General features: G+C 44.9%; 2 protein-coding genes across 2 annotated transcripts in view; one reads left to right on the forward strand and one right to left on the reverse strand.

Moving 5' to 3' along the window:
• Positions 1–854: 854 nt before the first annotated feature.
• On the reverse strand, positions 855–17,666 carry IRS4 (insulin receptor substrate 4). Its single transcript, XM_085008151.1, is given in 4 exon segments — positions 855–3,419; positions 3,893–3,976; positions 3,978–4,039; positions 13,776–17,666. Coding segments are annotated over 4 exon segments (4,059 nt in total). The 5' UTR covers positions 17,578–17,666; the 3' UTR covers positions 855–3,308.
• Positions 17,667–18,271: 605 nt separating this feature from the next.
• LOC146394736 (uncharacterized) overlaps positions 18,272–21,122 on the forward strand; it is a 46,702-nt gene continuing 43,851 nt past the window's right edge. Inside the window, exons 1-2 of the mRNA XM_085006982.1 lie at positions 18,272–19,216; positions 19,725–19,853. Of these exons, the coding sequence (XP_084863108.1) occupies positions 18,272–18,730 (459 nt within the window). The 3' untranslated portion in view covers positions 18,731–19,216; positions 19,725–19,853. The remainder of the gene's footprint in view (positions 19,217–19,724; positions 19,854–21,122) is intronic.

A 21,122-nucleotide genomic window follows, 5' to 3' on the forward strand; every position in this document is an offset into this window, starting at 1 on the left:
TGTGGGCAGTTTCTAATGATAAAAGCAGGCTGACTACATTTTTCCCACTGTGATATCGTTTTATACGCAAATTCTCAGGTGCATCAAGTAAGGTCAGGCTGGACAATGAACTCAATTGTCTGCACATACACAATCCATGTAGCTTGTGGATTAGGCACCTAATGTGAGAACTGCCGCCTACCCTGTGGCACATGTGACTCCACAGATCCCTCCCCCTTCCGCCCACTGATCCTTGAGCACACATGGATCCCAACGTCTTATTTCACTGCCCTTCTGTGTGGCAAAGGGGCTCTGGCATAGGAAAGAATCAGGGAGGCAATTATTTGCCTAGTGTTCCTTTAACCTTTCAGTCTCTGATTAGGGTGACCATTTCCTAATGTATCTTGACATTCATTCCATCAATGCAGAAATGTTTTCTATCTGTTCACTGGTATATTTTCCATGTACTCACATTTGCCTCCCCAGTGGTTAAAAATAAGTAAACTAAAAGGGAGTCCTTTAAAGTGCAAGAGTAAGTGGCCAGGGAAGGAGACAAAAGAAAACTGTAAATGATTGCCTTAAACCTCATTGACTGTCCCTTCTACCTGGGATTCACACATTATCATGAGTGATATTGAAAACTCAGGTTAAACTTCATTTTTGGAGAATCAGGAGCTGAGGCATTAACTCTATTAAAGAGCCTCAAGTTTCTAGGCATGGGAGCTTTAACCCAAACCCTCAATTATCCCAACCGCTTTAGTCTGGGGAAAAAAAATGCAGTCAATTCTCCTGCAGAGCAGAAAGATGTATTTATAATGACGTAATAGAGATAAGAGTATTAAGAGAAAAAATGACTCTTCACACAAATAACGTTCATGAACACATTTATTGCGAGTAGCTCTATGGAAAGGCAAGTCAGATATATATATAAACACTATACAGAGTTGCAAAGTTGTCTCCCAAAACTGCAAATGAGATGTTTACAAAGAAAAAAAAAAAAAGAATATAAGAGTATTTACAAAGGAAGACAAAGCCAGAGCAACTCAAAGCAGATCTGTGAAGCAGAAAGAGCAAATGTAATGAACTGTTGGAACTGTCTAGTTTTTACTGACCAAGTGACTATGGCTGATACCAAATTAAATGCAGAGGTCACACACACAAAAAATCGTTCCATCATTGGTTTTTCTCAACAGCAGCATAAACTGGTAGCTGGAAGGTAAGTGATATGTTGCTACACATATTCAAAACGACTCTTCCAGCACAATACTGAATAAATTAGTTTTATCTGTAAACTAAGAAGTAGTGTCAAAAGATTGCATATTTGTTATGCTGTACCTGTGACTATTTGTACCTGTTACTAATTGTACTGTTGTGTATGAGGTTTCCCATCCATTTATTCAGCCGGTGTTACTCTGTGCTGTACCCTGTCTGTTGGCAGCCTCTGAACCTAATATGCAAATAAAGCAATAGAGCAGTTTTTCCCCCCAAATAATGTTTTCTATCCTCAATTCTGAATGATTATGACTTAACTTACTTGAAAGTAAAATGGTGACGGAAGGCTTGAAAAAAGGGTTCCTGAAAGACTGCACGGTTACCATAATGAACAAAAGCCACACTGCGTTACTTGATTAGGTTGGAAAAAGAGAAGTGGGAAGGAACTGATGGAACCGATGCCCTAACAGTGACCAGTAACGGATAGTGATTGGTCCTGCAGCCACATCCTCTCCTCAGCACCATTCACGAGGGAACAAAAAAATGAAAGAGCTCCCCCGCCCCATCCCTTTGATTGGTAGGCAAGGAAAAAGGATAGAAGTCAGCTCGGTTCTTCAGGAAAGCGATTGTAGCAACACATGTACTATAAGCCTGCTCGAAGATAGAAGTACACGTTCAAAGACATCACAACCGAGTGGCAAATGACTTCAGGTAAATATTACACTATCTCAAGGTTGCACATTAAATGCGAAGCAATTTTTTTTTTTAAACAGAGTTACGCACAACAGGTACATCTACAATCACATGTACACAGGTACACAAAGGTGTGCATACACACGAACAGGTGCACACACGTTAGCACTCACACACTTATACAGATACTCACAGCCATTTGTGATAGGATGAGGTTTGCCAGTGACGGTGTCACAAGTCGTGACTTGTGCGCCACCACGTAACAAAGCTCTAAGCAAGCTTCAAGACCTTTGTACCTAGCCTCTGTGATCACCACCTGTTAGTGTCCTGTTCTCAAAGGTCCAGGTTCCTAAAAATCTTAATTCAGTTTCCATCAGAGGCAAGCTGAAACAGGAGGGGGTAGCTTGCTCTGATTTTTTTTTTTAATTTAGTACATCTTATATTGTCTTATTCTCCAAAGGAAAACAAGACCTTATAAGAGGTTCCTTTTGGCTTAAGTTTTAGTCAGAATATTGATTGATATGTCTACACGAATTTCTTGACTATGGGAAACTGATCTCTTTATAGGAGCCCTGGGCATAGGAGGGAGAGTGGAGGGCAAGGGAAGAGTCAGAAAGAAAGGAAGAATGGAGAGTGAAGGGGGGGGCAGAGAGACAGAGGGGGGGGGTCTTTGTGACGGTAACTTTTTGAAGAACTTGGCTTCTTTTAGGGGAAAGTGTAGGTTTCTAAAGAAACAAAAATTCATGGCTTTGGAAATGCTCAATTGATGTGCAAGCAGAACATCACATGTTGTAGATGAAGAAGCAGATCATGTGTTCCTCTGTTCTGCCTTTAAAACGTTGGAAATGGTCAATCGAGATAGCAGGTAACATTGAATGTGGACAGAATGCTGCAGTTTTGTTGATGAGCAAAACTGAGAAAATCTGCCCTTTGGTCCCGCCTTGAAAGTATTAGAAATGTCCCATCAAGATATCAGTTCAGTTGATGTTTAATTCCTTGATCAAGAAATGTTTTGTGTATAGACTACTCAGAAAAAGATTCCAGATCATACCTACCTTCTCAGGAACATAGGTTTTTTTTTTTTTTTAGCTTCTCTTATTTCATGGGTTTTCAACTGCAAAACTAAATCTAAGTATTATACATCACGAAAACTTAAGGTCTTGGCCACATTTACACATATGTAAATAATATTTAAAAAAAAAAAAGAGGGAAAGAGTTTTGAGATGCTCACTTTTACAGTATTTGTTTTCCTTTTAAAAAGACAGATCAGGGAAGGAAACCAGAAAACAAAAACAAAGTACAGTGTGAATATCTTAATTCAAAATCACTGGATCCGTAGGGCAGCAGCACAAATGACCTGTGTTAGGATCATTCAACTGCCAGCATCCACTTGCAGGCTTTTAGAAATTCAGGTTGCTTTCTATTCAGAAGCCTGTAAATTCTCTTTCTTTTAGGCAGATCTGGAGTAGACAAAGATGAAATTCCGTTAGCATCACTTTTCTTCTAAAGTGTGCTTTTGTGGCAATGAAATCACTCTAGAAAAAAAAAAGATGACAGAGTAACAGTTACTTTCAGAAGTAAAGTATGAAGCGCTTTTACCCCCACTCTGTTCTAAAACAAAACAAAACAAAACAAAATTGAAGTAGTAGTTTTTGAGAGCCCTCTCGAGGAGACTGCCTTGGCTGGGATGTGCGTAACTGTGACAGGCACCAGCCCAAGCCCTGCAAAGGCACAAGGGCGGTTACTCTTTTTGCCCCTAGGCTGCCACTCTGACTTTCCTGGTGGATAGCAGCTGTGTCAATGTGGGGCTGCTCCACTTCCTCCCAGTAAGGCCGGCAAGTGAGCCTGGCATTGGGCAGACAGGGAGAATTTTTTTTTTTCTCCTCCTACATCCTCGATGATATGCCATCGCCAAATGATGTGGCACCAGTCGAAGGATGTAAGCACAGCCTTGGGGACAGTCTCCAGATTCAATCACTCAATTTCATCTAAAAGAGCAAAATCATACCTGCAAAGGAGATCTGACTGAAATCCCCATTTGGCTAATAAAAAGAAGTTCTGGTATTACTCTCTCGGCCTTCTGCTTATGTAAGAGGGTGTGTGATCGGAAGTGAGGCAGAGGAAGGGTGTCTGGTACACTGAAGAAGGTGCTGGACTGGAGAAGGGACGGGGATACATGGTCACCAAATTGATCATGGGAAGTGAGTGTTACTTTAGCATCAGGTCACGTCAAAGTACCAAATAGTCTATTTCATGATAGCCCGTCTAAAAGAATCCATGGAAAGCATCCTCCAGAGCAGGCTTCAAGTACAAGATCTTATATTAAACCAGCAATATATATTGTAACTCTGTCACCAGAGGCTTTAAGAGTGTAACCTGCATCCGGATGAAGCAGCAAAGGTTTCCATCCGCCACCCACCTACGTATGGCTGTTTCATAATGATTCATTGCATAGGGCCGGGCCTCTGCATTCAACGGTTTCTTTAAAAATTAACACCTTAGGGAGTTCCTGTTGTGGCTCATCGGAAATGAATCTGACTAGTATCCATGAGGATGCAGGCTGGATCCCTGGCCTCACTCAGTGGGTTGGGGATTTGGCGTTGCTGTGAGCTGTGGTGTAGGTCGCAGACATGGCTGGGATCCTGCGTTGCTGTGGCTGTGGTATAGGCTGGCAGCTGTAGCTCCGATTCGATCCCTGGCCTGGGAACTTCTGTATGCCATGGGTACAGCCCTAAAAAGCAAAAATACATAAATAAATAAAAATGACACCTTAGATTAGCGAAGATACTAAGTTTTCATGTCAGCTGTAGGCTTAGGAAATGTTAGACTCTGTGTATCTATCAAGTTTACACAGGATGAAAGGTGTTTGGGATAGCCATAGGTTAACCATGACAGTACATGAGTTATCTGCTGCAAAATTAGGCTAGACTAGCACCATAGAATTTTTTTTTTCACCATAGAATTTTGAAGCTGTTGTCAGCTAAAGGTTTGTAACAGAAATGTAAGGTTAGAAGAGATCTCACCTAATTTAGTTTGCCACTTTGTTTCAATATAATTATACATTCATATATAGTACACTGAGTGTGTGCTAAAGGGGATTTCTTCCTACCCTCTATAATATACTATATTTCACATGTATTTTTTTCCCTAAAAACCTACAAATTAAGCTCCATATAACTACCACATCAGCACTACAATAAGCCTGAAATTAGGGACATTTGCTGCTATTAGAGCTTGCTTCTTTATTTTTTTCTACAATGACTGGGGCTCTACTAAATATTTGATGCATATTTTAATTGCTTTCCTACAACACCTACACAGCAGCATCGAGGAAATGCTTATACTAAAAGCTAGCCAATAATGGTGTGATTTTAAGTTTACTTTAGAAAATATATTTGTCAACTCTTGATTAGCCATGCTAATCGAAAGAAATAATGCTCTCCAAAACAAGATAATCCAAAAATAATTTAATTTGGTTTTGAAATGCATTACGGGAACTTGAGCCACAGATTTACCTTTCTAATCCTGTTTTACTTAGACCAATATTAAAACGAGTTTACATTCCCGGAGCACATTCCAAAGAACAGCATAGGAAATAACCCAGAAGCTTGCTGGGTGGCAAAGGAAAAGCAATTCGGGATTAAAACTCCATCAGAAACAGTCTGCAAAATAAATCAAATGGCTGATAACCATATCTTAGTTCTGCTTCCTTTTCATGTTGATATCATTCCACCACCAGAAAGGGAAAGGGCGACGCTTTTTGTAATGGGATCTCATTTTGATGTATTACTGCCCCTTGATACCGACAGGTTATAAATAATTACCTTATCAGGTATTCTTATTTTCTATTTAATCAAAGACCTTTTTGTAAGTCACGATTAATTCTACCCCTTTTAATGAGAGGTAGAATACTCTTCAAGCAATTGTCTTCTCCAAAAGGGAGAAAACCTCAATGGACTCTGATGGGTGAAAACATTTTCCTATTCCTGTGCCCCAGAGCTGGCGGGTATCCTTTTCTTCTCAGAAACACAGTAAATGTTTCTGTTTCAATTCGTAAAACGATGTTAAACCTAAGCATTAATCATTAATGTACTAATAAAGCACACATGACTTTAGTATCCCTGGAACTGCATGCCTCTATTACAGTCTGAAACCCAACGTAGCCATGGTTCCCTTGCCCACAGAAGCCCAAACTATAAAAGTATATAACAATGAGATATAGTCTCTCATTCTCTTTCCACTTTCCCCAATCTCATGGCCTCAGTTACCTTTTTAACGCCAATCTTCCTAGAACTAAAAAAAAAAAATTAAGTTCTTTTGAAAATTTCTCACTCTGTTTATTTAGTCAATAACGTTATCTATTCATCCCCGTGATCAACTGGGGATCATGAACAAGCAGGGGCCGACAAGCAAAGCACTGAAAACAAACACACGAAGGTAAATGAAGAGAAATGCAAGCATATACCCCGAAGGTGAGAGGAATATAATACGGTTACGTTATTTAGCTTAGCATTGCCTCTGGCTTATATATACCTCCCCCCCCTCATAAAAAGAGATCACCACATCTTTCTGTGCCCTGTATATACGTGGGAGGATGACTCAGTAAAATTTGATAAAAACTTAAGTGCTGTCCCTCAAGGATGAAAACGAGCAAGAATTTCTGCTAGTCTTGACAACACCAATCAGACCAGACTATGGCCTCCTTCATAGATTAGAAGATCCAATATGCTTCTCACGGTGGCGATGGGTTTGTGATGGAATACTCAAAAGGATCGGTTCAGGGAAATGGGTGATACTTGTAACTCTCCATCTCCTCAAAGGTCAACTCGACTGTTTCCCACCTGCCCTTCCCAGGCAGGCCCTGGATCACTTAGGCATGTCCATTCCAGTCTTGATTATCTGGATACAAACTCTGTGGGGATCAGCTACATGATGTGCATCCCAGGTCAGCTTCTCTAGGTCCTCCCAACACACACTTGGGGCCACATCACGCTGCTGCCTAGTTACTGCAGACTTAAAGAATGCAGGTTCCTAGAATTCTAATACTGGTGGGCTCCAATCGACAAAAGAGATGTAGTCCAAGGCTCATTGTCTAGTTGAAACTCAGAATAAATTATCCCATGGAAACAATGGTATAAGCAAATGGTGGATAGGTTTGTAGGTTCGTTGCTTCGTCTCTGCAAGCCTGTAATAGAGCACTGCAGTTTCTGAACTGAGACAGCAGTGAGTCTGACTGCACCCAGTGGTCACTTAGAACATCATTTCTGGGGGGAGATGTATTGGAAGTGTCAATATGAGACTTGGGGAAAAGGTCTCTTCCAGCCAGGGCAATAATAGTGTCCTTTAAATTCAAACAGCTGGAATAATGGGGAGCAGGGTGGCAAGAGAACCTATGCTCAGAGGCGTAGCCACAAGAAGTCCTTCAAGGGTGGGGGTGGGGGTGGGGGCTTTAAGCACATGGACGAGGTTTATATGCCTTCAAGACCAGAGGCACGACTTATGCAAAAGCAGGAGTTAAAAATTGCATTTATTGGTCAGACGTTCAAGGGCACCGTGGGTCCACGTGTGAATCATTTTCAAGGGGAGTGTAGAGAGTCGCCATTGCGATTCTAAGTTTCCAGTCTACAAGTAGAAAATTAGCAGTCACAGAGAGGCAAACGATATAAATTGTGAAAACCAGCTAAAGTGACGACAATTTATATGGAATTGGATATTCAGTAAATCCAGAAGGTCTGGCTAGCGTCAAACCTATTGTGGTCAATCCAACCATGAAAATAGCTTTAAACACCGGCCCAGCTGCCTCGGGGCCAACAAGTGAGAGTGGGGCAGGCAGCACAGCCTGGACCTGCAGAACACGAAGCCGGCCAGGAAGGCTGTGAGCTAAGCGCAAGCAGCCTGTGAACGAGGAAGGAGCAATGTCTAGGGTATGATAAATCCTCCCTCTGGGGGCCTGGTGGGAAGCCCAAAGTGACCCTCACCTTTAAGCCACAGCTGGAGAGAGCCCAGCAAAGGGTCTGTGTTCCTAAAATTAGGGACACGAGTTCAGCAAAGGGCACAGGAGTGTAAGACTCACATAACCAATAAGAACCCAACAAGAGGCGTTCCCGTTGTGGCGCAGCGGAAACGAATCCGACAAGGAACCACGAGGTTGTGGGTTCGATCCCTGGCCTCGCTCAGTGGGTTAAGGATCTGGCATTGCTGGGAGCTGTGGGTGCGGCCCTAAAAAGCAAAATAAATTAATTAATTAATAAAAATGTAAAAATCGTTGCAATTCTCCCTTAAAAAAAAAAAAAGAAAGAAAGAAGCCTATAAGAAATGGGATGTCAGGAAGCTTGGGAAAAAGAGCAATAACTTTCTCATTTCGCTAAATAAATATTTCAGTACATATGTTCCATTAATTCTAGAGGGAATTAAGCCCTCATTCGGAAATTGTATGGTATCTTCTAAAAGAATGCAAATCTAAACTAGGAGATACTGTCTACATTTTAAAAAAAAAATCTTAAAAATTCTTATTTCCCAAGTGCAGCCTAAGATCTCCAAAAGAAGATGGAAATATAAGACCTGTTGCTGCACAGCCAATAAGCAGTGGAGAATTGCTAGAGAATGTATTTTAATTTCATAGGGCGAGCACATTATCTTGGCAATTTTATCAATAGCTTTAAAATTAGCAGTCTAATAGTTGTGGTAGAAACTGAGTGTGCTGTAATGTATTCATTTCATTATTATAAAAGGTAGCCTTTTTCATCTCCCATTTCTCACTCATGACCAAGAAGTGTTTTCCAGTAAATGATCCTCACCATCTCAGAGCCTGGCAGCACCTTTTAGACAAAACATACTGCAGGCTTTAATTAAGCATTTTCCAACAGCTATTTTCCAATACTGCCAATAAAATGTCTGAGCTATTTTTACATAGTCTTAAAGCATGAAAAAAAAAGGTGCTACACAAAATGAATTTAATTTTAACCAAGGATTTTTATGTCCCAAGGAGAGGATTTGATTTTCAAGGCTTCTAAAATGTACTTGCCTGACTGCCAAGAGCAAATTTACTTTCTAAACAAATGAAGAGCATCTCTTTCTACAGCGCTTTTTCTTCCACCTGTCTCGTTTTAGCCTGCTTTGCCCACAATGATGGTGCGGTTCAGAATATCAGATTTTAGACGTTATGGAAAAGATGGAATTGAAAGACTTGGCTACAACTGGCAGAGATCAGTGGATTATTCGGGAAACCACACGCAGCTAATTTCAGTTAAGGAAAGGACCATTCATGGAAGTTTCCGGGATGCACCCCTCATTCCACTTTCATTCCTTTCAGTGTTTCCGTGGGATCCAAACAGACACACACACACACTATTTGTGTTTGGAGGGGTAAAGATGAGCAAACTACCCCTGCCCCTATCCCGGACCAGATGTAAACCCGTCAATTCCAGGACAGGTCCAATTATTTTATTCTAAAGCTATGACAAACAGTTCAATGCAATGAAAATGACCCAAGCTCCAGTGGATGGGTCACTGTTATAACACTCTGAATGAATCCCTTACAGCAAAATTGGATCCTATCAACTTCAAGCCATTTTTCCCATCCTTGTCTATGTCATAATCTTTCATCAAGAGGAAAAGAACAGAATGAACATCCAGTGAAAGGGCAGTGTGGTGTGCCGGGTGGGGCACTGGGCTTGAAGTCTTATGTATGGGTCTGATTTTCTGCTCTGCCACTTACCTCTTCGACCAGGGGCAAATTCTCACCGGTGGCTCCTGTTCCAGAACCTACTGTCCCCCCAGTAAAATAATGAATGTAAATGTGCTTTGCAAATTAGAGGCAGTGTGCAACTGTAAAGCATTACCTTAATCAACAAGTTGACAATTGAACAACAATCCCTTTAAAAATCACATACAGTATTCCTTATTCCTCCCTATACTGGCTATGCTATCCTCGTCTAATCCAACATGCAGATTTGGGGGTCACTCTAAGAAGCCCCGAATTTGTTCCCAAAACAGCCCCCTGCCAATAGCTCTGAAGTAGTTTGGTTCGTGTTTGGCAGTTAGGGGGAGGAAGAGAAAACAAGAGATCCCGTGCGAGTTTTGACGCATGTGTAATATTCTGCTGTGCACAATTAAAGTCCTAGTCCCTATTTAAAGAAAGCATTTTGCTAGTGGCCAAAAATTTTATCCTGGAAGCATCACTCTTAAAATCGAATGAATGCAAATGGATAATGACTGCCAATAAATGTAATTTCAATTGAATAAAATCCTCTTTAACTGTTATACGTCAAATGCTTCTACTTCAAATGACTGTCCAATTTGCGCGCGCCCGCGTGTGTGTGTGTGTGTGTGTGTGTGTGTGTGTGTGTGTGTGTGTGTGAGAATGCATGTTGCCCCAAATAAGTGACTCATCAACGGTGACTGTGAAATCTCTGGTATAAGGAGATTTTATTCGAGTAATTTATAATAAATCAGTCCAATACAACAAAACATTTGCTCTCAGCACCTATAATTTATAGCAAGAGGATTTGGCAGTAGTACACTGAAAAGAAGCTTATACTGCCTTCATATTAATAACAGTGTCTAAAATTTCAAAAGGTAATTACTACAGGTTTTTTTTTTTTTTTGGTTTTTTAATACCAGGGGCTATTACAACATTACTAATTTGGCTGGCCAAGTCTCCCATCCCTCTTAGACTGCTCTTATCTCCCCACATCTGGGATGGAAAAAAAATCAGTGAATTTTTAACCTCAAGTCATTTCAAACTATGATTCTACATCAGATACAGTAGTCAAAGAGGCAAAAACGCATTCATGGGTCAAGAGTCAAACTAAACTGTGTAAGAAACTGCATTCTCCCCCTCAGTGCTAATGATTATAACCCATGTGTTTAAAATCTGAAAATGTCACACTTCTTAAATTATTCCACTTATAAAAAGTCCAGGCTATATTTCTGGGTGCTATTTTCTAATTGTCTTGAACAAGTGGCGGTGAGGTACTTACATGCATTGGCACTATAGGTAAATGAGATTATATATTAATTCTTTGTTACATGAAAAAAGCTGTCTCACTGCCTTACTTCCCTTCATTTCACTGAAGTTATAAACAGATCCCAACTATCACAACGCCAACTCTGAACAAGCATGTAAACCATTCTCAATGGAAGTAGTGACTAACTGAAAAGCGGGACTTGGGAACACAGAATTTCAATTTAGCTTCGTGTTTCTAAACGTAATAATAATAATAATAATAATAACAGTAACAATAATGATTGTGTAATTATTAATGTACAACACTTACCATGGTGCCAGGCACTGTTCTAAGCATTTGCCACAAAATTACCCCGGGAGATACATGACTCCTAATGAAGACTGTGCCTTTGTTCCTTTGTCAAAGCGTATTTGTTATTTTCTAATATGATCTTCTTGTTGTTATTGTTGTTAGACAGGAAGGTGAAGAGAGATCAGAAAGGGGTGAAATTTTTTTCTAGCGTTAGAGTCAAAACCTGATCAGAATTAGCCAGCTTGCTCTTAACCTTTCACACACAACGTTCTAGCTGATCACTTTACATTAAAATGGTAGCGAAAGTTAATGTCCTGCAGGGAATTCTTTCTGTATATCCTCCCTTTCATATATTTCAGCAAATGATGTGCCTTAATCACTCTCGGGACCAATCACTTTTGGAAGAAACCGTGTCATCTGGTGAAATTGTTAAAGCTTCAGTGTTGGTTAATCCAATGACAAAATAAGAATAGCTTCTATCTGTCAAGTGCTTTAAAGGTCCAAAGTGCTTCCACATTCACTCTCTTGTTTCAACCTAAGAACCTACCTCCCTGTGAGAGAAGCCTCCTTGCTGTAGTTACTCAATAAAGTCAGGAATTTCCTCCAAGAACAATACGTTTAGAGAACAATCAACCTCCAAAATAGCTATACAGTCATTTGAAGTTATTCATAAATCAGTAACTTATGCTAAAACGATGATAATTATTTTAGGATCTAGATGATATTTGGGAAGACAGGGCTCATTGTAGGAATGCTCACTAATTTTAATGCTCACTAATTTTAATCTTTACTTAAACCCAGAGTAGTGGCGAGTATAGTCGAACCTCTATGAGAAGTTGTCCACAGGAATATGGGCAGCCATGGAACACCTAACATCAGCATCATAAACAGTGACTTTAGCAGTTAGGCTCAAACAATAGCTGGAAACAAATTGTCAGGTGTATTTCACAGAATAAAACAGATCTGCTGGGTTGTGAATTAAATTCTTGGAAACAGAATTACACGTTTTAAGTGCATGGTTCTGGTCCTGGTCGTGTGTGTGTGTGTGTGTGTGTGTGTATGTGCGTGTGTTCTGTGTGTGTGTGTATGTGCGTGTGTTCTGTGTGTGTGTATTGTGTGTGTGGGGGGGGGTAAGCTCACAGTTTAGAGATCTGAATTGAATCCTTTGGCAAGCTAAAGCATCCTTTTGTTGTTTTAATGATGACTCTTTAATGTGTCCGTGCTGCAAACGTGAGTTTTTGTATGGCAAGTTTTCTAAAGCAGGGGGAAAAGGGGGGGGGGGGCTACACCTGCACTAAATAGGGAGCTTGTTAGGTGACTGTTGTGATCAGTCCCCGACTTGTTCTGCCTGATCAAGCACAGTGGGCAGAGATCCAATCACAAAAGCATTCCACAAAACAAGCAAAGCAAAAATCTTCACTAAACTGACTACTGGAATGAAAACTGCTGGGGTCCATCCCTTCTCTTCACTGGAAAAGAAGCACATTCTGGCAAAGAGGGAAGGCAGTTGAGACTATGGAGACATCATCTTGCCCAAGCATTTCTTGAGATTGTCTCCAGACACACGGGTAACAACCTTGCACAATGTACACAGTAGATTTACTTGAAGTCTTATTTCCAAGCCTGACAGATTCTATTCTTTATTTCTTCCTTTAGAAAAGTAACCCTTAAAAAAAAAAAACAAAAAAAACAAAAACTTCTACTGGTCCAGGGTAGGCTGCCCCTGGGGTCAGGTCTTCCTCCAGCCTTATTATCTTGCTTTACTGCATTGCCCAAAAGATGCACCAATTAGATGTTTTAAATACTTTTTATACCTTTCAAACAGTATTCATACCCATCATCGTGTTGTCACCATACCCTCTTTGGGGGGAGTTACATGAAGAAAATGAGGCACATCAGAGGTGACTTGCCTGTCACTATTAGTGACATAGAAAAGGAACACGCAAGGTTTCTGGCAATTTATCCTGTATATAAAAACAAATCAACACAAAAACATATTCCAGAGCCCAATACCCTCTTGGTTCAATCACCTGTTGTTGATTATTTACTTTCTGTTCCCTCCAGACATTCATGCTAACACTTGCGAAGTAACCTTCTTGGTAAATCACAGCTCACCAGAATAACAATGACTGCTCTTTAAAAAGTCACTTTCAGAGAATGTCATCCTCCCCCGAAGGTTAACAGTTGATCATTACTGCTTAATATTCGGGTGCTCTCATTACATTTCCTGCAATTAAATACGGTCATTTGTAGAAAAGCAGCTTTTGTTCATTTGTTGATGAGTTGATGGCACTCAATTTACGACGTCCTGTTTGCATAAATCATTAAGAGTTAGGGAACGGCATCTGAAAACATCCTCATGCTATGTATCCTCAAGTTTGGACTACTCCGAAGAAGTAGAACCAGTGCTTAAAAGATACTCGGTTCTTTCCAGATAAAGAAACTTACCAGGAGATGAAAACTTAAGTTTGTGCAAAGACCACAAGATGCTGCATGAATCATTCATGCTAAATAAGCCTCAGTGAATGAAATACTAGCTCACATTTTCCTAACACTGTAGACACAGGAGCGCATCGATACCTTAAGCAAGAACCATTTAACTTTAGGGAAATGAATTCGAAAATCACCAACCTCTTTGGGGAGAGTCGAATTTCTCGTTGTCAGGTCTGGCAAAGTCCATTCTCACGTAGGTGTCGTCGTCGTCGTCATCAGAATCGTCTCGCGCTGGGGGGCTCGGCAGCCGGGCTCCGCCAGGTGATGGAGGGGGAGCGGCGGCTGCAGCGGCAGCCCCGCCAGCCGCGTTCTCACCTCCGGCGAGGTCGGCCGATGGGTTTGGGGCTCTAGGGTTCGAGCTGCCCGCAGCGTCTTGGGCCCCCCTGGCCGCTTCGGCACCAGCAGCGTTCGCAACAGGTTGGAGCCAGCGGACGGAGGCGGAGTCAATTCCGGCGGCGGCCTCGAAGCCCGCGGCGGCTGCGCCGATGCCCGGGGCCGCGACCAGAGAGGAGGCGGCGGCTATAGCCCGGCCCACGGCTAAGGTCGGCACGGCGGCTGCGACCGAGGCCAAGGAGGCAGAGAGGTCTCTCTGGAGGCTGTCGGTTGCGAAAGCCGAGACCGCGGCTCTGGCGGATGCAAAGAAACTTTGCTGCCGGCTGGGTGGGCGTCTTCGCCCTCGCTCTTCTTCCAGCAGCAGCCTCGCCACAGGTGGTGGTTCAGAGCAGCGGCTGGGGGAGAGAGAAATGTCCATACAGCACTCAGAAAATGGGTCGACCACGTAGATGCGACCTGTTTCGGCATCGTAGCGAATGGCACTGTCAGCAAAAGGCACGGCTGGTGTCATTGCTGGGTTGAAAATCACTTCAATGTAGTCACCTTCTTCCTCATTAGCATTGCTACCTGGAGCGCTGGGAGGAAGGGGCGGAAGTGGCCACCTAGCACCGTCCAGAGAGAAGGGGTTGGCACCTGGAATAGCTCTTAAAAGATCGGCGAGGTCGTTTGCTGGGTTTGGAAACGGCACTCCGAACTCAGCATTCACGTAATTCGAAAAGGCGAACTGTCTCGGGTCGGCGATTGTGCCCCACAAATTTGGCAGTCTTTGAACACAGGGAGCTAGCCTGTTGCTCTCTCTTTTAGGGCAGTCAACGTTGACGTAGTCACTCGCGCTGTCAGCTTCTCTCTGCTCAAGTGTGGGCTTTTGTGGTTTGGGCTTGATTTTATTTCCTTTTGTAAGAAAAGAAAGTCGGTTGGGTCTCTTCGCCTTGTTCTTGGGGGGCCCATCACCTGAGGGGGTTGCAGGTGACCCCCCATCTCCTGGCTTTGAGAATGACCCCGCGACTGAAGGCTTTGAAGTTCCATCTTTGGGGCCCCTGTCAGATGAGCCTTCTTTGTCTAGGCCCTTCCCCAGGAATTTTCCAGGTAACATTGGTACATACTCACTGTGGTCACTCTGTCCTAACGGGGAGCTCCGAAAAGGATTCGGCAGAGAGAAGTAGGAGCTCCAACTTTTGGAGGAAGAGCCTCCCTGAGGATTTCTCGGGTTTTTTGGAATTGCACCGGCTCCAGGAGCCATAAACATGTAGTCGCTGTCACTGTCATTGTCCTTTGAGTCATCCTCCTTATCAGGTTCAGGTGCTTTTGGAGGACTTGGGACAGGTGGTGGGCTCACTCTGGGAAACATCATCATGTACCCTCTTGAATCTTCAAAAGGTGATCGAGAGTGGCGCTTTTTTGAAGCAGAGACATTTTGAGGAGCCATTGGCATATAATCACTGGAGCTTGTGAGAGGGGCAGCCACCCCTGGCCTCATTGGCACGTATGGATCATCCTCATCTTCATCAAAAGCTCTGGCTCTGTGGGGACCTCGAGCTGCACCTTCTGGGTTCTCTGTGACTTTAACTTCTTTGGTTTCTTTGCGTTCTTTTGGGGCCCCTCTGTCAGCACAAAAATAAAGTCGGAACCTTCCTCCAGACTTCCCTTTCCCACCAGTTGCTGCAGCTGGTGGGGGTGGGGGTGGAGGCGGTGGCATTTGCTGTTGCTTGCTTTGAGTTAATTTGCCAAAGTAGGATTTTTTCTTCAGAGACTTCCCACGTTCACCAGTGCCATCCGAGCCTTTCCCACTTCCTGAGCCTCTGCCCCCTCCAGAGTTCTTGCCACCGCCTGAGCCATGGCCATCTCCCGGTCCCTGGCCACGGCCTGAGCCGTGCCCACCTCCAGCTCCCTGGCCACTGCCTGAGCCATGCCCACCTGTGGTACCCTGGCCATCTCCGGAGCACTGGTTTCCTCCTGCACCCTGGCCCCCTGAGCCCTGGCCACTTGAGCCTTGGCCACCGCTTGAGCCCCGGCCACCTCCAGAGCCATGCCCCCTGCCTGAGCACTGGTTTCCTCCTGAGCTCTGGCTACTGGGGCCTTGGCCACTGGATCCCTGTCCACCTCCTGAGCCTCGGCCATTTCCTGAGCCCCACTTGTTCATGGGCATATAGTCGCCTCCGTTTTCTTCCTGACCCTCTTTACCCTGAGGATTTTCTTCTTCCCCAGAGTTACCAGAGCCGGAACCAGACGCTTTGGAAGGCAGGCAAGCTCCCTCGCTAGGGGCTTCTGCGGGCTGCGGAACACGCACGGGGCTGGGTGCTAAGCGGCGAAAAAAGCTGGCTGGCACGGAAACCGCTCTCCTGGACCTGCGGCCTCTGGGCAGGTGCAGTCTTCCTCGCCTGGAGGGGGGCAAGGGCTCACTGGGTGTTATGTAGCGCCTGGCGAGGAGCATCTCGTCTTCCCCGTCACCGATGGCCCGGAGGTGGCAAAACTGCTCAAAGCGGGACCTTCTGAGCCAGCCGCCGGGCTCCAGCGGCAGCATGTCCAGGTGCCTCCTAGCGGACAGCAGGGTTAACAGGTGGGCGCCGATGCTGATGCTGTAGCTGCGGCATCGGGCTCTGTATTCATCTGCACACAAGGCTCTCATTTTCTCCAAAAACAGCTCGTGCATGTTTTGGGCCACCACACAGTCATCGACCTGCATCCAGAGCTCGCCTGGACCGATGACGGTGGACCTGCCGACTTCCAAGAAGAAATACTGCTCCGAGTGCCCGCAGCGACGGATGCTCAGGAGCTGGACAACCACGCTGGCCACTTCGGTATTTAGCCTCACAAATACAACCTCCTCGTCGGTAAGACAGAGCCGGAACACGCCGCTCAGCTCTTTTCTGTGCCCCAGCCCCCTGGGTTTGACTATTACCTGCCACACATCTTTGTAGAAGGGTGGCTCCGCTGCCGCTGCAGCCGCCAGCGCGGCAGGCTCTCCATCCGGCTGCGCGCCGGGCGTGCCGCAGCGGCGGCGCTTGCTCTCGAGGATGAGGCGGCTGAGCAGCAAGTACCAGCTCTCTTGCTCCGACTCGTTCTCGGCCACCATCGCGAAGTACTCGTCCTGGGTGAAAAGAGCGATGAGGTGTCGGTACTTTGCGTCGGCTCGCTGGCTTACCGAGAAGCACTGGTACAGGGTGATCACGCGCCGCGGTGGGATGAGCGCTGGGACCGCGGCACCGGAGGCGGCCGCTGCTGCTGCAGCCGCTGCGGCGCGGACACTGTGCCGGAACTTCCTGGCATTTTCGTAGTATTCCAGCCGAGCTGGGGCGTCGGCGGTCTCGAGTTTGAGCACGAAGTAGCGCCTGTGCCCATGCTTCTGCTTCCGCAGGTAGCCGCGTTTGCAGACTTCGTCCCCGACGGGGAGGTCCTCCTCATCAGACTCGGAGTCTGACCGGGAGCCAGTGGCCGTGGAGAGCCACATGGCTCCCGGACAAGACGACCCGGTCCCAATGAGTGCGGTCGGGGTTCCGGAGGAAAGAAGTGGGGTGGTCGCCACCGCAGCTAGAGCTGCCGCCGTTGCCGCCGCTGCAGCTCTCAGTCTCCTTGTCGCTTGGTCGCGAGCGAAGGAGCAACTCGCCATGGTGATGCACGATGGTTTTAAGGTGAGCGAGCGGGAGGGGGGGCTCGGAGAAGGGAGGGTTGGGGGAAGAGGCTGTCTACCCCCCTCCGCCCGCCCCAGCCCCCTCCCGCCTCGGCCCCCGCCCCCGCCCACTCCACTCCAAGCGCGCGGCGGCGGGCAAAACAACACGTGACCGCTGCCTCACGCGGCGGCCGCTGCGGCTCCGACTTCCAGCGCAGTGGAGGGGCGCGAGCCGCCACCAGCGGAGGTGTGCAAAGGAGGGGGCGGTGAGCCCGAGAGGCGGGGCCACCTCCAACCCCGCCTCGACCCTCTCGGAGACTCTCCCCCGCCTGTGGGCCTCTGGAGGACCGACGGAAGGAGGCGGGGCTCTCTGGAGTCCACGGAGGCACGGGGAAGGGGGGCGGGAGAAGTTCGAGAGGGGCGGAGGAGAGAGCGGCCCGCGACGGGGGCCGGGCGGGGGCGCCACCGCCAGGGCTCCATTGGCTGGAGGGGGCGAGTGGTGGTGGGAGGGGGCGAGTGGTGGTGGGAGGGGGCGAGTGGTGGTGGGAGGGGGCGAGAGGTGGTGGGAGGGGGCGGAGCGCAACGGTCTCGGTCGGCGCCAGAGAGGAGAGCTGCCACGGTCCCGGGACGGTTTGTTTGTTTATTTGGGAAGCCCAAGCCAGGTGAAACTGTTACCAGGTTCTCATTGGATGGGATGGGAGCCAATGGGAGTGTCTGGCAGGAAGGCGGCCCCGAGTTAATTAGTTTGGGGGGCGGGGGGGGTAGCGGAGGGGTGAGGGGGCGTGGCTTGGGGCGCGGAGTGGGCTCCACTGTCTGGTTGTCGCGCCTTGGGCGGAAAACAACCCTCTGCAAGTGGCTGTTAATGGTAGTGATAAACTCGTGCAAATCCCCGAGCCACGGTGACCCGGAGACCCAGCCGGGCGCCCTCTCTTTTTTTTCCCCGTCCCTCAAGTACATTCTCTCTTTCTGTCACAGTTTGGTCCTCCAGCTCCCGCCGCGTACCGCGAGCTGCAAGTCTCGGGAGAAAGTGTGGGCACCCCCCGGAAACGTGGGAACGACCAGGGCCCTCCGACCTGCCGCCCACCGCGCTGCAGGCACTCGCGAGCCCGCTCCAGCCCTGACAAAAGCCCGCGAGTCTAAGGCACACAGATAACAAGCAATGCCTTCAAAATGAACATTGTCTTTCATCAGGGCGCATTTTTAATCCCACGAAAAGCAGGTTGGCTAAAGATGGTGTTTCTGGCTATTTGATTAATGATGACTCTGAAAGCACAAATTGGGGGGGGGGGCTGCAAAGTATACAGCCATGATGGGAAAAAAAAGAAAAACGACTCGATTCTCACTCAGCTACTCATTGTTGAGCAGTCGTGGTATTTTCCCGTGGGAGATGTTTTTGAAAGGCGCCTTTAAGACAATTTCAAAATAATATTGTTTCCTTTCCTTGATGGAGACCGAAAAACTTTAGAAAAAGAAAAGCTCGTACCTAGAACAAAGGAGCATACTGAACACATATACTAGAATATATTTCACATCCCTCGAGTCAAGAAAAGAAGGTTTTTGTGCTGAATTTCAGTCTACAACTTGAAACCACAAAAATAAGAACTACTGCCTCCTCTGTTTCTGGAAAAACTGCTGGAGTGTAAGTGCAACCTCTTGAAGTGTTTCTCAGTTTCTCTCCTGTTTCTCTCTCTCCCTCCCCCTTCCCTCTCGCCCCCCCTTCTCTGTTTGTATTTTGCTAGGATTTCAGCTTCCTAACTGTGGAGAGTGTCGATGTTACATTAAAATGTCAAAGGAGTGACCAGAATTGCAAAGAGGGATTTGGGTGGGAGGGGGGACCTGGTATTTCTAAAAGAATGGAATGCCAGTTCACCTTTGCCCTTAGGTAGATGCTGCAAAGGGTATTATTTATAAATTCTAACAGTAAACACCGGGAATGTATACATCATATAAAAATAACCCCCAAGCTTACCCTCTTAAAAATTTGTTCTCTGTTAGAAACAGAGTAAACACATTTGGATGAGTGGCTCCTTTTTGAAGCTCCTATTTCGGGAAAAAAGAAATTGGTTTTGGCTGTCTCCAAAATATCAGGAACAATCGTTATCTTTCCCTCTGAGGCCCCCGGTTTATAAGCACAGTATATTCAACAGGTGCTAGGAGCAGCAGTGATTTCTGAAAGGAGCTAAAGGTAGAAGGAGCCTGGATGCTGAGAGAACCCTAACTGGAGCTGCTACCCACGTTTCAGCTGCCTAATCACACATGTAGAGGATTCCCTACAGGTATGACCAAACTGGTAATGAATAAAATATTGTAAGATTTTTATGATAGTATTATAATATTTCATAAGCCTTTTCAAGCACTGGGTTTTGCTTTAGATAGACATGTTTTGAAAACAAGGCAGAGCATTTTAAAGTGCTTTGAGTAAACACATTACACTTTAAAATGTATTGAAAAAACAAACTATGTTAAATGAAATTTGGAAAACACCAAGAATAACAGATTTTTAAATCCTCGTTTCTTTATAGAATTTTTTTATAGAGTGGTAGGCTTACAATGTATATAATATTGTATCTTGTTCTTTTCACTTAACATTTTATGATAACAATTGTCCATATGGTTATGGATCAACCTAAACACAATTTAAAATGCAGCAAAATGTCCTAGGCAGCTGTGTATTAATGTATTTACTCATCCCTCCACTTTGAGGTATTTAGGTGGTTTTCATTTTTTTCAATATTATAAATAATGCTGCAATGAACATCTTGGACCTATAGCTTAAAAAACATGTTTAGAATTACTGTCTTGGGGTAAAAACCGAGGAGTGGAATTACTGGGCTAAAAGATATGAACATCTATCTCATGCATTGTTCTACAAAATTATTCTATTAGTTTACCCTGTGACCACACTAATTGCTGGAATGGTACATTGTTATTTTAAAAAAATCTCTAAGATGGGTGAAATGGTATTCCACTGTTTTTTTTTAATATGCATTTATTTTACTAGTGAGATGAAAAAATTTCATATATGTTTGCAGACAATAGATTATCTTCTGAAAGTGTCTTTTTATGTCCTTTGCCTTATGTATTGGACTCCTAGTGTATTTTTTCTTATTATGTGTGACTGGTTTACATAATAAAGATGTTCAAACTTTGCCATATTCGTTGCAAGTTTTTTTCCTAGTCTGTTGATGAAAAACATCCCCTTCAAACTAAGTTCTCATCTGTTGTGAAATATGTGTAAATTTGGCACAATGCAGTTTGTAGTGAAGTTTAGAATGGAGCCATTGACACAAAGGTTACCATGATCATTTCTAACCTTCTTGTAAACAAACTCATATATCTAAGCTTATCTGCTCTTTAAAAGAGAGAACTAAGTTTGTTCTCCTATCAACAAACTATAAGAAAGCATCTATACTTGTTAAATATGATGTAGCACCCTTAAACAGTGCTTTGAAAGACATTTTTCTCTACTCTAGGGGAAACCCCTAGAGCTACTCAGTATGTTTTTTTTGAAAAAAAAAACAACATGAAAACAAGTTTTAAACAAC

Source organism: Sus scrofa, chromosome X (assembly GCF_054392235.1).
Source record: "Sus scrofa isolate SSC_HxYL_T2T_F1_AM1 chromosome X, Sscrofa_HxYL_maternal_Yorkshire_Landrace_v2.0, whole genome shotgun sequence".
NCBI classification, from domain to species: domain Eukaryota; kingdom Metazoa; phylum Chordata; class Mammalia; order Artiodactyla; family Suidae; genus Sus; species Sus scrofa.